Here is a 17719-nt window from a genome sequence, read left to right on the forward strand (position 1 = left end):
TTGGATGTATCCAACATCTCCCCTGTGGCTCCCCGCATATCTTCAGATACTTTACCCAAGGTTTTTCCTTTCCAAGCTTAAACACATTTTATTTGTTTGGTTAGCATCCCTACTTGTTGTAGATCCTCTAGCAAACTTTTCCAGTCATGACTCCACTTCTTTCTGCTTTTCTTTACTGACCTTGGACATGCGGGGTGACTGCTTGGTTCCCCCACTCCTACCGGTCTCTTGGGCAGTCTCTTTTTTTTGTCCTGGTAATAATATTCTATTAATACAGCTCACCTCCACAGGCTGCCAAACCTCACTTTCCTTTTTTAGCCACCATATGGAGCCAATTCCTCTCCAGCAGCTTCTTCTCCACAAACAAGCATGTTGCATTTCCAACTTGCAGCCACTAGAGGGAGCCAACATCCGATCCACCAGGGGAAAAAGAAGAAGAAGAAGAAGAAGAAGAAAAAAAAACGTTCTCCTTCACCCGACAATTCAGTCCTCTGACCGCTGCACGAAGCGGCATCCACCGCAGCCCAGCTCCACGCTGCTCCACCGGCACGCCCGGACCCTGCTAAAAGCCGGGGGGAAGATTATCAGTGCCCTCTCATGCACCTACTGCCCCTCTCACGGCCCTTCATTCGGCCCGTCAATCAGAAGAGGATAGCGCCGGTCCAATTGAAGGAGAGGATCAGGATGGCCACAGGTACATCTCCACGCTTGATCACACACACCAACTCCTACATCCGCTTCCAGGATACCTAAAATGCATTTTTTACAGCAACTAATAATTGTCTTTCTCTTAATAGAGGGTATAAAGGGCAAAAGTATTTGCTGTTGTGCAAGGATCATGTGTGCATCTTTTCTGTATTTGGGGAGGCTTCTGATAACTCGACACTCAAAGCTGTCACATATTGTTGAGAAGTACATCAAGCTATTTGATCCTCTGACCAATGTAGTAGCACACAGGAATACAACAATTCAACTGTATTAATTTCCCTGCACATATTGTGGTTTATAATATATGTATTTTGATAAATATATTTCCTAATCTTTCATGAAGGGACATCAGTAGAATCAGGAATAAAGTACACTCCCCATTATCCGGCATTCAAGCAACCAGCAAAACAAAATCAAGGACATATGTCCTCCAATATGTTTTGCTGGTTGTTTCATAGATGTGTGCACACTAAAAAATGTAATCAGCATTTAAATGTATTTAGTTGCTAATGAAAATTCTCTATTTATTTACATCTTGCTGCAGGCTGTCTGCTAGATTCCGCAGCCGGCAGCTGAATGTAAACAGGCAGTGGGCAGGAGCAATAGCCAGCCTGCTATTCGCTATTTCAAATTGCAAAAGCCAATAGCAGGCTAGCCATTGCACCCGCTCGCTGCCATTGAGCAGAGGAGCAGACCTGAGAGAGAACTTTCTCTCTCATTTCCGCTCTTCTGCTTGTTGACAGCAGGCATTGGCTATTTCGAGTTGAAATAGCCAATAGCAGGCTGGATAGTGTGCCTGCTCACTGTTTACATTAGATCATAATGTCAAATCTGCGCTTATGGGTAGTCCTAGAGAATTATTAGATATTTTTTACAGCTGCTGCACTATAGACACACCTGGTCCAGCTTGTGAATAATAATAAATATGCAGCGCTATGGGTCCAGATAGTAACTAGTTAAATGGGTCTAATCTAAAGGATATTGGTTAGACAATAACCGCAAAGTGTGCATAAATATAAATAAACAGACCTCTTTTGGTCCAATTTGTGCAAAGAATGCAAATGGTGCATATAAATACGATTAAATCTATAAATTTGTAAAGGTATAAACCATTACCTCATATAAACTGTAAATCACTACAAATATGTCTATGGCGGACTTTATAGCACTGGAATCTTTACAGAATGATAACTCCATAATCATTAAGCCAGCGGACAAAGGGGAGCTAAACTGTAACAGTTCTACACGGGTAACGAGAGAAACAATGCGTAAACCTGTTGCTAACTTGTCCTCCCCTTATTGATTTATGGGTTACCAAAGGTCATAAAGGACTAGATCCCCTCAAATTCCGGCCCATTGTATCAGGCACTGACTTTGCAATACAGCCCCTTGCACTGCTCATGAACTTATATTTACAGCGGTGCTTCTGTGTGCTTGGCACACGAAAGCCTGCTTGGAGTTTGCAAAAAAGCACCTGAAGGATGCTGACTGTGAGGAGCAAGCATCTCTGCCCTGATGAAACCGAGTGTCATGGTCCTTGGAATACTTTATTTCCTGGGACGTCTCTGTGTCATTATACATATCAGCCCTCCCATTCAAGCTATCGGACCAATCCCTGCTGACCCTGTTTTCAAGTCCGCATTTGCATGGCCAAGAGGACCTAAGTGAGGACTAGAGGATACTTTACAATTGACCAATAAGAAGGTGGTCAGTTGGGTGGGGCGTTCAGACTGTTGTGTATAAAAGTGTGTGTGTGCATCCAATGGCAAGCGGCGGGATCTGCTCTCCCATTACTGGGACACTCCAAACCACCACGGGGAATGACACGCTGAAAGACCTACTTGAGAGCCAAGGAGGGACTGCTGGGACAAAGAACAAGGCCACCCTGATCGGTGAGCTAGCCAAGATGGATCAGAGGGATGGTGATGATGGACCCCAGTCAGTTGAAGACTTGTTTCAGCAACGAGTTCGAGAGCGGTTGCTATTATATGGTGCCAACCCATCAGAGACCACCATACAGAATGCCATTAGAGACATCCAGCTGCAGGATGAGCGATGAGAGAACTAGAGCGGCAACATGAGTGGGGAATGGCGGAAATACGGCATTCAGAGACAACACCTAAAGATACAGCGCCTTTCCGTAAGTTGCCCTTTCGGGCGTTCACTATTTAAGGAAGGAGAGGAGGAAATTTAAACGTTCCTACAGGACTTTGAGAGACTATGCCAGACACAAAGTACTGTACCAAGATTGGGTCGCCTTACTGGCGAGTAATTTAACTGGCAAAGCGGCAGATGCGTATCGGGCCATCGAGGACACTAAGGATTATGACTGGTTATGAAAAGAAGCTCTGCTAGCCCGATTTGCCATTACACCCGAATCCAGCCGGATTAAGTTTCGAGAATCCCGGAAACAAACCAACATAATATATGTGGAGTGGGCACATCGTCTGCAGCGGAACCTTAAGGGCTGGTTTCAGGGAAGCCACGCTCATACCATAGAAGACATCACCCAGCTGGTACTCTTAGAACAGTTCTTCGACCACACCCCTCTGGTAGTACGGGATTGGGTGCGAGATAAGCGACCACGGACTGTACAGCAAGCAGCTTCTTTGGCCGATGAATGTCTGGACTCCCGGAGGTCAGGCGAAAGCGAGCGCTATCCACTACCTCGGCCCAGTTTATCTGCCTCTAACCCAACTGCAGTACCTCAGTGGTCTGCCTCTAGATCCTCAGCCCGACCAAACCCTCCTACCGGACCTAAGTGCTATACCTGTAACCAAACCGGTCATCTGCAGCGATATTGCCCTACCCGATCCACGAGGTACTGTGAGACTGCTCATCCATCCAGACCAGCGGCTCATTGCTTTCAGAACGAGCCCAACCCTCGATGTTCAGGAAGAGTGCGGCAAACTTTTTGAGGCTGATCCCGTCCAAGTTGCTCCCGGAGATAATCGGCAGCACCATCGTCAGGCAGTAAGGGGTTAATGAGCAGCAGGCCCAGGGACTCTGCGATTCCGGGGCTACGATTTACCCTCACTCAGCCTCGCATGATTCCCCAGTCGGCCCGGACTGGCCAGACTGTTGCAGTAAGGGTAGCAGGGGGCAAGGTGCTACGTTTTATCCACTGCCCGAGTCCTCTTGGATTGGGGCTCAGGGGAGCGACAAGTGCAAGTGGGGTTATTACGTGAGTTACCCGCGGAAGTACTTTTGGGGAACGATTTGGGGCGTTTAACTTCCTCATATGCCCCAGAGACCGCCATGGCCGTGAACACCCGACGACAGAGCCAACTTCAAGGCAACTCCACTCCTATGGGGACCCAGGTAAATCCTCCTACGTTACCCCGACTTGACAACCCCGTGTCCTGGGATTCTCCCTCCGACGTTAGGCAAGAGACCCAGAGTGACCCTACTTTAGCTGGTTATTGGGACAGGGCGGGCAAGGATCCAGGGGGGTTGGGGGAAGACAGAATAGAGTGGGAGGGGGGGTTTCTTTATCATTGCAGTGAGGGGGTGGGCACCGGGAAGCGACAGGGTCCCCACAAACAGCTAGTCGTACCCAAGAAATACAGACGGGAGATATTGCGGCTGGCTCACGACATCCCCTTGGCCAGACATTTAGGGATAGCTAAGACCCGGAGTCGGTTGTCTCGTGCTTTCTTCTGCCCCAGGTTACATGCTGAGGTGCGAGAATACTGTCGGACCTGTGAGACCTGTCAGAGAGTAGGAAAGACGATATTCTTGGATTACGCCACCCGCTACCCAGAGACCATTCCCCTATCCAATATCCAGGCTGATACGGTAACAGATACCTTACTGCGGGTATACACTAGGGTAGGGTTTCCCCAGGAGATATTGTCAGATCAGGGAACCTAGTTCACAGCCGAGCTGACGGAGTGGAGAGTAGGAAGGATTGGGAGAAATATCTTCCCCCATCTACCGTTCGCCTATAGAGGTACCCCAAGAGTCCACGGGGTTTTCCCCATTTGAGCTGTTGTATGGGCGAAGTGTTAGGGGACCCTTAGACTTAGTGAGGGCCCAGTGGGAGGGGGTAGAGGATCAGGAAGGCCTCCCCATCCTTAGTTATGTCTTGGAACTCAGGGAGCGACTGCAGGAACTCACCGATCTAGTCCATGAGAATATGCAATCGGCCCAGAGTCAGCAGAAGGTTTGGTACGATCGATCTGCGCGGAATCGCACCTTTTGTGTCGGAAAAAGTCCTGGTACTAAAACCCCTGAAGCAAAATAAATTATAGGCTTCCTGGCAGGGCCCCTATCAGGTGGTAAAACAGCTGTGCGATACCACCTCCGTGGTCGCCAGCTGTGCAGACACAAAAATGAAGAGGGTGTTCCACATCAATATGATAAAGGCCTACCACGAGAGGGCTGAGGCAGTAGTCGCCATATGTGCTCCTGCCACCGGGGACTCTGAATACCTACCGATGCTGGAGCTTCCCGAAATCAGTAACCATTCTGGGGGGGTGGAAGATATTCGGCTAGGAGATAGGTTAGGATCCCAAGAACGAGAACAGGTCAGGGAATTTCGCCAGGACCGGCAGGAGATGTTCTCAGCACTCCCAGGGTATACTCGCATAGCTGTGCACAAGGTAGAGATCCCTGGGCAGAAGCCCCTGAGACAACCAGCCTATAGGATTCCCGGAGCCGTGCAAGAAGGGATGAGAGCAGAGATTGGGGAGATGCTCGCGTTATGGGTGATCGAGCCATCAGCAAGCCCCTGGGCTTCCCCTGTAGTATTAGTCCCAAAACGGGATGGCACATTGTGTGGACAATAGGCGACTGAATGACTGTACTGTGACAGACGCCTACCCTATGCCCCGAGTGGACGAATTGTTGGACAAAATAGCTCAGGGACACTATCTGATGACTATTGACTTATGTAAGGGCTAATGGCAGATTCCCTTGGAAGTGGAAGCAATTCCAAAGTCGGCCGTCATCACCCCGTTCGGCCTTTACCAGTTTCGGGTAATGCCATTCGGGATGAAGAATGCTCCGGCTACCTTCCAGCGGATGATAGATAAACTCCTCGGTGGTCTGCAAGATTTTGCATGCGCATATCTTGACGACATCGCAATCTATAGCCATACATGGGAGGAGCATCTCAGACACCTGGGAATAGTGCTAGATAGGATTCGAGCCGCAGACCTGACACTGAAGCCAGACAAATGTAATATCGGGATGTCCGAGGTCCAATATCTGGGACATAGAGTGGGATGTCGGAAGCAGAGGCCGGAACCTGCAAAAATCGAGGCCGTCCTAAACTGGCCGCTTCCCAGAACAAAGACCTGTGGTCCCCGGAGTGTGAAACAGCGTTTCATCAGTTAAAAAAACTCCCCAGCGCAAGCTCCAATACTGGCGGCACCCGATCCTAACAAATGCTTTGTTGTCCATACGGACGCCTCCATGTTCGGACTGGGAGCCAAACTAAGTCAAGTTGGCAACGACGAGAAAGGGCACCCGGTGGCGTATCTCAGCCGCAAGTTGTTACCCCGTGAAGTTGGATACGCTGCCGTGGAAAAAGAGTGTTTGGTCTTAGTCTGGGCTTTAAAGAAATTGCAGTCCTACGTGTATGGTCACTCTTTTACCGTCATGACGGACCACAATCCCTTGATATGGCTAAACCGTGTGGCGGGAGAGAACGGCCGATTACCAAGGTGGAGCCTGGCTTTGCAACCATACAATTTCACCATACAATATCAGCCAGGACCTCAAAACGGGAATGCGGATGGGTTATCCCGGCAGACGGACCTGGAACCTTAAGGCTACTTTTCCAACATTCTCGAGTTGACCCATTCGGGGTCCCACTGTGGCTGTTGAACTGTTTCCCAGGGGGGAGTATTGTCATGGTCCTTGGAATACTTTAATTCCTGGGACCTCTCTGTGTCATTATAAATATCAGCCCTCACAGTCATTATAAATATCAGCCCTCACATTCAAGCTATCGGACCAATCCCTGCTGACCCTGTTTCAAGTCCTCATTTGCATGGTCAAGAGGACCTAAGTGAGGACTAGAGGATACTTTACAATTGACCAATAGGAAGGTGGTCGGTTGGGCGGGCCGTTCAAACTGTTGTGTGTAAAAGTGTGTGTGATTCCTGTTTGAACTTACATACAGCCTGCCTGGTGTTTGTTCTGAGCGATCACCACTGGATACGAATGGCACATAGCTGTAGTTCGAATCCCGAATTATCGTTACACCGAGATTGAACTATTTGGCCTTAATTCTAAACATTATGTCAGGAGGAAACCAGGCACGCTAATCACCTGCCCAATACCATCCCAACAGTGAAGCATGGTGGTGGCAGTATCATGCTGTAGGTGTTTTTCAGCAGCACTGGGAGACTGCTCCATTCAGCTTTCCCTCAACCCTGACCAAAGTACAGAGATATCCTCTAATGGTCTTTCCTGAGGAGATTTCAGAATTACATGGCCTAATGGGCTCCTGGATCACCCATTAAGCTTGAAAGTTTTTCAGCCAGACAGGACATAAATGCAAGAAAAGCCCCTGCTTGCCGCAGTACAAGCAGAGGCCATGAGTCCTACGCTTGGCACGTTCAGTATCCAACAAATGCACAGCTCCATGGGTTCCTCCTCAGGAGAGACTGGAGGGGGGGTGACGGGAGCAGATAGTTCCCGAAAGGGTCGTTTGTAAACAGATTTGCAAGGATAATATTGCCTGTGGTGCTACCTTTTCAGCATAATGGGTGTGTACTAAAATACATTGGTTGATTTAAATCCTCCAGACTCTCAGGAACCTCGCTGAAGGTGATCTCATCCTTTAAGTGATCAGTCAGGCCCCTACGAAAGGAGGCCTCGAGGCTGCTATTATCCTAGGAGGTCTCTGCAGCTAATGTACGGAATTCTATGTCTTTGGATGCTACAGAGCGTGGCACTTGGCGCAGATCAAGGATATTGGCCTCTCCAGCAGATACTACCAGGAGTGTCAAATATTCTTTGGAAGGTTTCAATGAAATTGTGGTAATCTGCCAGCAGAGGTGAATCCTTCTCCAGAAATGGCGAGACCCATGACAATGCTTTACCTTTAAGCAATGATATTAGAAGGTAACTTTGGCATGTGAAGTAGCAAAGACAGAAGGTTGGTTTCTAAAATGTTACTGGCAGTGGTTGAGAAAGCCAGAAGGATTACCATCATATTTTTCTGGGAGTAGAATCTTAGGGGCTGGAGTAGCAGGAGACTCCGGCATAGTAACAGGGTCTCTGGCCATAGCCCCTAAAATACTAGGTGCTTCAAGAGCCGATCCCTGTGTAGTTGACAATGCAGATAACATAGAGTTGGTAGTCGCAAGTTTTCCCTCTAAGGACTTCATCTGGTTGGCATGCTCACCCAGAAATTGCCCTTGAAGAGAGACTGTGTGCACCAGCTTGTTAAGATCCATATTGGCCCAAGTATACTGTTAGGCACGCCAGGAAGTCCCACCTGTCACTCCATTTCCTGACCGGTAGTCTTGTTATCCCAATGTCAGGTGGAGAGACAGATCGGAATCTCGTAGCTGGAAAAAGCAGGGACCTGATGAGCGAAGCGTAGGCAGAGCAGGACCAGCAATACAATAACGATGAAAGGAACTATTGACAGTATAGTGTCGGCCCGGGTCAGTAGCCAGTAACTAGAATTGCGTAGTACCAAAGGAAATGGGAACTCGGCATCAGAAACCAGGCTGGGTCAGCAACAAACTGCTTCATCTGGACTACCCTTTGGAACTGTTGACTTCAGAGTCAAACTCCAAGCCGGGTCAGCAACAAACGGAAGCACAGTACAAAATGGTAATCCAAAGGCAGGTGGGGGACAAGGACAACAGTTCCCACCCCAACAATTCTCCTAAAGGATCTGGTTTTTCGCCAGAGCTAAGGTATTTTAAATATGTCAGTAAAATAAAAGACACCGTTCACTTACCCTAGATGATCACTAGATGCCACCGCTGCCACCATCTGAAAGGGTTCATCAACTCCTTAACCGGACTTCACAGGAAGATTCGTTAGGACGGATCCGGGAACACATTCAAACACTATAGATTGTCTAAACATGTTTGATTTATTGTTTCACAGGCAGGGTTTATATACTACATTGAAACATAGAAGCAAGTCATGAGTCATAGAACTGGCAGTTTGGTCATTCAATGAGAACAGGAAATCTGGATAGATGCAAAGTACCACAAGATAAGGGAAGTGCGAATATACTGACCAACTGATATTACATCCTTGTGCTAGTCTTGTCTCCTAATATGGTCTGTTAGTAAAGCGGATATTAATACTGACCCTTCCAATACCCAAAAAGTTGTTACTCAGAAGGGTTTTTATACCCCGATTAGGGTTTTGTAAAGAAGCATCACATCCCTGTCTGCTTTAAACCAAGCAATACACCGAGACAACTGGTTCACCCAAAAGACCCAATGTCAAAACACAAGATTAACAACATTGTCTATGCAGTCCAGTGCAGTGAGGAGTGCTCAGAATTGTATGTCGGTAAAACAAAGCAGCAGCTACACCAGCATATGGCATAGCATAGAAGAGCCAAACCCTTTGGTCAGAATTCAGCAGTATACCTATACCTAAAGGAAAAAGGTCACTCCTTTTTGAAGACATCCAGTCCCCCACATACAATGCTGTTTTAATACCTCTCTCTGGGCAGGTTAAGAACACCCTCCTAGCTCCAATTATGGAATGCAATAAACACCTAGTTGCAATTAACAGATTATGTGTATTGGAGCAACATTCACCATATTTATTCCCAGATAATTTTTGTACAAGTCATTCTGAATTGAGAAAGCTAGTTGGATGACCAGTCAAACGTCTTCAAGAAAAATACAGCAAGTCTAGTTGCCTTGACTTTTTACAGACATACCCAAAAGGACTGGAGGCTGTAATTACTGACAAAGGTGCGGCAAAAAAGGTACGGAGTAAAGGGTCTGAATACATATGCCAATGTGATATTTCAGTTTTTCCTTTTTTATACATTTGCAAACATCTAAAATTCTGTTTTCAATTTGTCATTATGGGGTACTGAGTGTTTGTTTATTATTGAGAAATTAAAAGAATTGAAACAACGGTAGTATCAGGCTGCAACATAACAAAATGAAGGGTGTCTGAATAGGTCTAAGAGCGACCAAGCATTTATGTCTTTGTCTTGGAGAACAATTTTTTCATGTGTTAGAATCAGCTGTTCGCTCACATCCGTGGTACTGCCATGTGTAGCTCCACAGCACCAGCGTTTGCAAACTTTTTTTGTGGGCTACCTTAAAAAGTTGCATATATACCCTTCAGAACTGTACTGCACACATGAAAACATAGATGAGGCACATGGATATTTTGGTCATATGGGAAGGCAGTACCACCGTTTTTGAAGGTTCATGGCTTGCCTAAACATCTTTCCGGGGCATTATTTTCAACCCAGAAATTTCAAAAACATATATCTCATTTCTTGATGTGTTCCTGACCAATGACAATGGGACGCTGGTCACTTCAGTCTTTTTAAAACCTACAGACAGGAACACCCATTATACATTATAGTAGTGCACATCCTCAGTCATACTCAATATGTATACTGACAAGCCACCAGGTGAACGCCTGGAACTCGACCGTGTGCACAGAGTCCAACCGGCCTCGGATGTACCCAGGGACGTGCTTTGCAGAGTCCACTTCTTTGCAATCAAGGAGGAGATTATGAGGAAAGCATGGATTAAAGGTTCCCTTGACTTTGATGGAGCTGCTATTAAGGTCATGCCAGACCTTTCCCGTGACACTCTGAGGATGCACAGAATGCTGAAACCACTGCTAGATGTGCTCTGGACCGCAGGAGTCACATACAGATGGGGGCACCCGTTCCACGTTCTCATACAACACCAGGATCGCACCTTTGCACTTCATTCTCCATCTCAAGTGCCTGACCTTTTCCGCTGGCTAGAAGTAGCTCCGATTGACCTCCCGGACTGGCTGGACTTTCCTACAGGTACCGTGGACGCGGCTCCCCGTAGCCGACGAGCAGCTCGCCCTTCCAGGAGCAGACGCCGTACGTGTACTGAACCTTGAGGTCTGTTGCTAACGGCAGCGTATTCTGGCTCAGAGAACTGCCACTCTACCATGACATACCATGACCAAGCCTCACGCACTTTCAGGTATTTCGTTTACCCCTCCTGCACGTTGCGAGGGTTGCACACGATGAGGCAGCGGGTTTACACGTTACCCTTTAAACTGTATTTTCTTGTCAATGATTTGTGCAGTTTCACAGTAGCCTGGGTTGCTGTTTTTAGTGGCTAGGTTTGTATGATTTCAAGTTGTTTTATTGCATATACTGATGTTACCCTGAGGGGGTCCATATCACGCTGGTGGGGGGTATGACTCCTTCATGTACAGTGGTCATGGGTCACGGGCGCGGATTGGCTCGGGCGGAGTGGAGGCTATGGCTTTCGTTCGGCACCTCGCCGAGCAGATGTAAGGTACTCCCCCACGTGCGCTCGGCTGCAATTGACAATATTATTCTATCTGACCATGCCCCCATACACATGTCTCTATCCTTGACAGCACCCGTTTCTCCTTTCTATATGTGGCGTCTAAACGAATCGTTCCTGCAAGATATCCAAGTCACGACTGAACTGGAGGCTGAACTGTCCTTCTTTTCTAGCAACATTCCCTCCTCCCCCTTACCTCTGGTCACCTGGAAGGCCCACAAGTGTGTCGTTAGAGGCATTCTCGTGAAACATGGGGCCCGCAAGAAACGTGAGGGGGCAAAACGCCTAGCGCACCTGTTTAGCCGTCTCCGTTCTCTATTATCCGCACATAAATCGGTCATTGGCCCTTGCAGGTCAGGCTGAGCTCCGGGCGGTCAGAGTGGAAATAAACGAACTGTTCACTAAAGTCAAAAGACGCATGCTGAATGGTAGAAGAATGTTCTACGAGTTTTCTAACAAACCCTGGAGGATGCTAGCAAGGGCTCTGAGGGGTGCGCGAGGCAGGACTCTCCCAAATTGTGACACGTACTGGATAGACCGTGACATCTTCTGCAGAGATAGTGGAAGAATTTAGGGCCTTCTATGGTAGTCTCTATAACTTGCATCCCCCAGGGACGGGACAGGCTCATACCATTCCCACCCCTGAGGACCGATCATATGTTGGTAGTTCTGATATGCCTGTTCTATCTCACAAGGACAGGGACTTGATGGAGGCCCTATTTCATTGTCGGAACTAGAACTCGCGATTAAAGCCACTAAACCAGGAAAAGCCCCGGGCCCCGACGGTTTCACGGCCGCTTATTACAAGCTATTTAATTCCCAACTCTCTACTCCCTTCCTCGCGGCATATAATTCAATCTTGCAAGACTCCCCGATCCCTAATGACCTGTTAACGAGCATGGATCACCCTTATACCTACGGGGGACCGTGACCCCATGATCTGTGGCAACTATCGCCCGATTGCGTTGCTGAACGTAGACCTAAAATTTTTCTCTACAATCATAGCTAACCGGTTGTTCCCCTATATGCCCCAACTTATCCATCAAGACCAAGTGGGCTTTATCCCGGCTAGAGAAGCGAGGGACAACACATCCAGGGTCCTAAATGTCATTCACCTAGCTAACTCGCGTAGGGCACCTTTTTTTAGTACTGCTTTCCACAGACGCTGAGAAAGCGTTTTATAGGGTCAGTTGGGGATTTATGCAAGCAGTTTTGCAACATATGGGTCTGGGTACCAATATGCTTAAATGGATATCTGCCCTCTATTCGTCACCATCTGCGGCCGTACGGGTGAATGAAACAAGATGGACAGATTTCTTACTATCTAATAGCACCCGACAGGGCTGCCCGTTCTCGACCCTAATCTTCGCTCTTATTCTGGAACCGGTCCTGGGCACGGTTCGGAAATCATCCAATATACAGGGCTTTCGCACACCGGCATACGCGGACGACTTAATTTTTTTCCTTGCGGACCCGATGGGCTCCACTCCTCACCTTCTATGGGCTCTAGACGAATACGAGAAGCTCTCTGATTTTAAAGTGAATGTCTCGAAATCCTCAGCTTTGAATATTACTCTACCGACCCAGATACTTTCACACCTTAGAGCAGACTTTCCGTTTATGTGGGTTAACGATCACCTCAAATACTTGGGGACCAAAATCACTGCAGATGTTCACGACCTATACTCGGCCAACTTTGCCCCATTGCTCACAGAACTCCTCACAGATCTCAAACAATGGTCTGCACTCCTCTCGTGGTTTGGTAGATGTGCAGCCATCAAGATGAACGTATTCCCCCAGGTTCTGTACCTGTTTCAGCCCCTACCGATCTATCTCCCACCCAGCTTTTTTCAGCGCCTTCAGAGGGCGGTAATGTCCTTTTTGTTTGGGCTGGATCCCATCCGAGACTGAGTAGGAAACCCCTAAGCCTTCCACAGGGCAGGGGAGGGGTAGGATTGCCTGACTTCCACTCTTACTATAAAGCGGTACACCTTAACAGGATCCTGGACTGGCACGTCCACCGCGATCACAAGATATGGGTCTCAATCGAGAGGGCCACACACCGGCTCCCAATAGAAGGGCTACCGTGGCTTTCCTCCCCACTACCGTCCACGGTTCGGGAACATCCGTTGATCGCCTCCACCATTCGCACCGCTCACACGGTACTGCGCAACACGACGCTGGCCCCTGCTCCCTCACCATTGACACCTGTCATGGGGGATCCTGACTTCACCCCAGCTGCGGAAAATGCTCGACTCGCACGCCTTGTCACAGCGGACAAATATAGAGTAACGGACTTCCGAGCTAACTCTGACTGGCTGACTAATCAAGCCCTACAACACCTAATTGACCACCCACTTGACCCCTGGAGCGCCATGCAGCTTCGGCACTTTCTTAGGGCAATCCCAAATCCCCAGGAGTTGGACAGACACCTCACGGTATACGAAGTGATGTGCACAGGCTCCCTACCCTCACGGCATGCCATTTCCACCATTTATAACTTGATAAACACACCTCCTACTGATACGGTCCCGTCCTTTGTAAAACGGTGGGAGAAAGAATTAGGGATGGTCTTCACAGAACAGACCCACACCATCCTCACCATGTCATTCAAATCCTCTATGGCCAGCAAAGTGCAGGAACTCGCTTACAAAATATTGTCCCATTGGTACAGGGTTCCTTGGTTCTTGCATAAAATGAGACCCCTCATATCCGACAGGTGCTGGCGCTGTGGCTCAGCTGCGGGTACAATGTTGCATACATTTTGGTCATGCGGAGCGTTGAGGCCCTTCTGGGACCAGGTGCTGTCCATTGTCCAGGACCTGACCATGGCGGATCTGACCAACAATCTGGCGGCATGCCTCTTACACATATCAGCGACCCCACTTACCACTTACAGGCACTCGCTCACACGCCATCTGTTGGACGCAGCCAGAGCATCTATCCCTCTGATGTGGAAGCAATCTCACCCCCCATCGATCGCAGTATGGCTGTCCAAAGTGCGAGAAGTATATGCCATGGAAGACCTAACGGCCACCCACGGAACCTCAGAAACACAGAGAAGCAACACTCCGATAGCTACGCAGCTCTCCTGTCCAGAGACGCGTGAGCACTTACTTCCCTGGCCGCTTCCATCCCCCCATAGTCTCCTTACCTAGAGGGACTTAGTGAAGGATACCTTGCCGCCTCCCTATAGCAGACCATAGGGATCTCTCTCGGGGGGGGGGGGGGGGCAGTGGTCTAGGTACCTCTCCTCCCTTCCTTATGTCCTCTTCTACAACTACAATCTTGTTTCCGAAAGGGAATACTGCACCTCTATGACTCCGCCCTTCCCTGTCTTTTCTCTATTTCTCTTGCATATTTCTTATAACGATGCTTGCAAAGATACCAAGAATTGGTTCGGCACTGTTGCTGTTCACACAAACTCACCTTTACTTTATATACCTGATACGGCCACGTGACATACTTTACTGTCCAATCTTGCTGTTATTATCACAGTTACCTGTCATATTGGGTATCGGGGCCAGATCTTAAGGTACGGACTCTATGCGGAAACCAGAGCTCTTAGAATACTCCAAGAATGTAAACGGTGTAATTGTGTGATATGTCTCTCTGTATTATTTCATGCAGTACGTGTATATTCTACTTGTTCAGATAAACGAATAAAAAAGAAAAAGAGGTGTTGGGTTAAAATTACTCTCATTCTGCCTCTGAAATCCTTTTAGTTCTTCCCAGGCCTCCTCTAAAATCAAGGCCGAAACCTGGCACCTAGTTTAGCCATGTGATCCTGGGCATCCAAGTCTTCACAAGCCTGCCTACAAGTCCACATCACATTCAGGAGACCCCCTGTTAGCCTTTGCAGCAAGATGTGGTGGCTAGAAGCTACTAGCTAGAGTTTCAATCTCTGCCTCCACCGCACTGGCTGTTGTCCAAACTGCCAACCTCTCTGCACAGACTAACAGATCTCCATGTTGCCGTGCCAGACCTCCTAGGTCAAAGAGTTATTGCTGTTCCTCAAGTGGAATGTGTTTCCTGGAAGTGCTTGCAGGTCTCTTTTTCCAGAACATCAACACTTCCTGCCTTTTCCTGTGGGCACACAACAGTAGCAGTTTGTTGCCCTTCTTTTGTTCAGTTTTCTGCACCCATTCTGTTCACCAAGATCCTAGCTCCGGTGCTAGCCTTGTTATGCTCACAAGGCATTGCTATAGAGGGATACTCGGATGATCTCCTACTGAAAGAACATTAACCACAGGCCTTGTTGGACAATGCTGGCTTTGTCCGGACTTTATGAAGGTTTGTTTGGATCCTGAACCTGCAGGAGTCTTCACTGGGACTGCCTCATTGCTTGAAATACCTGTGTCTGATTCTGAATACAGCTTAGACGAGATTTTTCCAGAGAACTCTTTACTCCCACATCCTGAGCCTACAGTCTGGGAACCATTCAACACTGCTTTTTGCATGATTTTGTTTCACTCCAGATCATTGCAACTCAATATTCTAACTGCATGGGACAAGGTACAGTCACTGGGCCTACCAATGCACCTGACACAAGACCAGGATGTCTCTGACCTTGGTAGCAACCCAGATATTAGAAGTTTGGGGGGGGGGGGGGTTCTCACTATCCTGGATGATGCTAATGGCCGATGCCAGCCTGACCCACTGGGGAGGCATCCTGGACACCCTGTCAGTGCAGGGAACTGGGTCACCAGCAGAAGCTCTTCTCCCTTTTAACATGGAGCCCTGAGTGCTTTGTCTTTCCCTTCAATGGTGGACTGCATGGCCAGTCTCACCGTAGAAAGAGAAGCAGAAAAGATTCTGTCTAAAGGTGGCCATAAACTTTACAACCATTCTTGCGATGGTTGTAAAATACTTTAAAAAACGTACGATCTGCCCATCTTGGACAGGCAGATCGTACTTGCAATCATCGCAAGCCTGCCCCCTTGAGGGGCGGGCTTGCGATGACTGTAATGAGGGGCGGGCTTGCAAGGACGGCAAACGGGCAGAGTGCGCGTGCGCACACCGGCCCGTTCGTCAGTTGTCGAACAAGCAGGCCACTCACTCGCCGAGAATCGTACGATTCCAGGCGGTTTTTCCAGCCTGCTTGTTCGATGGAAGACGTGCGACCGTACAGTAGAAACGGTCGCACGCCTTCCATACACTGTACGATCGCGGGATTTTTTCCGAGATTCTCGTACGAGAATCGTACAGTGTATGGGCACCTTTTAGGTTGAACTTCACATTCCATCTTTGACCACCGTCCACATTGGTTTTGTACTGGGGATAGTTTACACATAAAAAAACGTTTTCAACATCATTAGATGATCTACCCATCGAACACGGACTGATTTATTATTGTTATAATTGTATAACACTGATATTAATTTATTCTGTCACGGGGAGGTTATATAGCGCTGCGCAATTATATAGTGAGATTTCATTAACCTTTTGTCTGGCGGCTTTTAACTGTTGATCCTTTCTAGCCCACATGTCTCCTAACTAGCGCAGATTTATTTAGTATCGATTAAAAAAAATACAACCCCTGTACATATAAAATAATACACCCCCCCCATACACTGAAAAAATAAGTGTAATACTAATAGATAGATATATATATATATTATACTGTGTGTGTGCGTATAATAAACTACAGAGCCCCCTCTCCTGCTTACCTTTTTTGCAGGGAGGATGCTGTGAGGCGGCACATCGATCCCTGGTGATCCAGTGGTTGATTGGTAAGGTCTGCGGCAGACCTTACTAATCAATCCTTTCGGCCAGCGTTCACTTAAAGAGAGCTGGTCGAAAGGATCAGAGTGCCGGCACAGAATCTGCTACACGGTCTGCATCCGACAGAGATGCAGACCGTGTAGCTGCTCCCGCAAGTCAGGTACGCGGTCCGTGACCGCGTACCTGACTTCTGAGCTGGCTGCGGGCCACATAGTACCGGCTCGCGGGCCGGTACTTTGAGACCACTGTTTTAGATTTTCTTTATCTTCTGTCCCAAGGGCTGATTAACCACCCTGCTGCACGGTCGCAGGCTTTGATGGCATGGATGTTGAAGCCCAGATCCTAAGATATAGGGGGTTTTCTGACCTGGTCATTCGTACACTCCTAAAAGCTAGGAAATGCATGTTATGCAACGTCTACCATTGAATGTGGAATGTATACTTTGCCTGGTGCAAGGTAAGACAATTTCATGTCAGTAAATACACCCTGGGATAGATCTTAGACTTGCTACAATGCATACATTTGTAGTTTTCTAGTCAAATGCAAAACTAGTGAAAAAACGGCTGAAATGATGAGTAGGGGAAAAAAATGTTAGTGGCCTCCACCTGTAAAACCATTCCTGTTGTTTTGGAGGTCGAATGGATCTCCCATCTCCCGTGCCCATCTAGTGCACCTGTTGTTGTTAATTTAATTACCACCATAGCAGCTAAAACTGATTAACAACCCCCTCTGCTACTTAACTGACTTGACCAATATCCAAGGAGTTTAATTGACTTGACGCTATACTTAAAAAGTGTTCCCTTGTTGAC

At 47.9% G+C, this 17719-nt stretch overlaps 1 protein-coding gene across 1 annotated transcript in view; it reads left to right on the forward strand.

The window, feature by feature from the left end:
• The window catches only part of PDIA4 (protein disulfide isomerase family A member 4), a gene marked incomplete at its 5' end in the record, with an annotated part of 106898 nt that extends 91466 nt beyond the window's left edge, over window positions 1-15432 (forward strand). The window contains 2 exons of the mRNA XM_018568805.1: window positions 4731-4735; window positions 15353-15432. Of these exons, the coding sequence (XP_018424307.1) occupies window positions 4731-4735; window positions 15353-15432 (85 nt within the window). The remainder of the gene's footprint in view (window positions 1-4730; window positions 4736-15352) is intronic.
• Window positions 15433-17719: the final 2287 nt, after the last annotated feature.

The sequence above is a fragment of the Nanorana parkeri genome, unplaced genomic scaffold, assembly GCF_000935625.1.
Source record: "Nanorana parkeri isolate BGI_ZX_2015 unplaced genomic scaffold, ASM93562v1 scaffold1248, whole genome shotgun sequence".
NCBI classification, from domain to species: Eukaryota; Metazoa; Chordata; class Amphibia; order Anura; family Dicroglossidae; genus Nanorana; species Nanorana parkeri.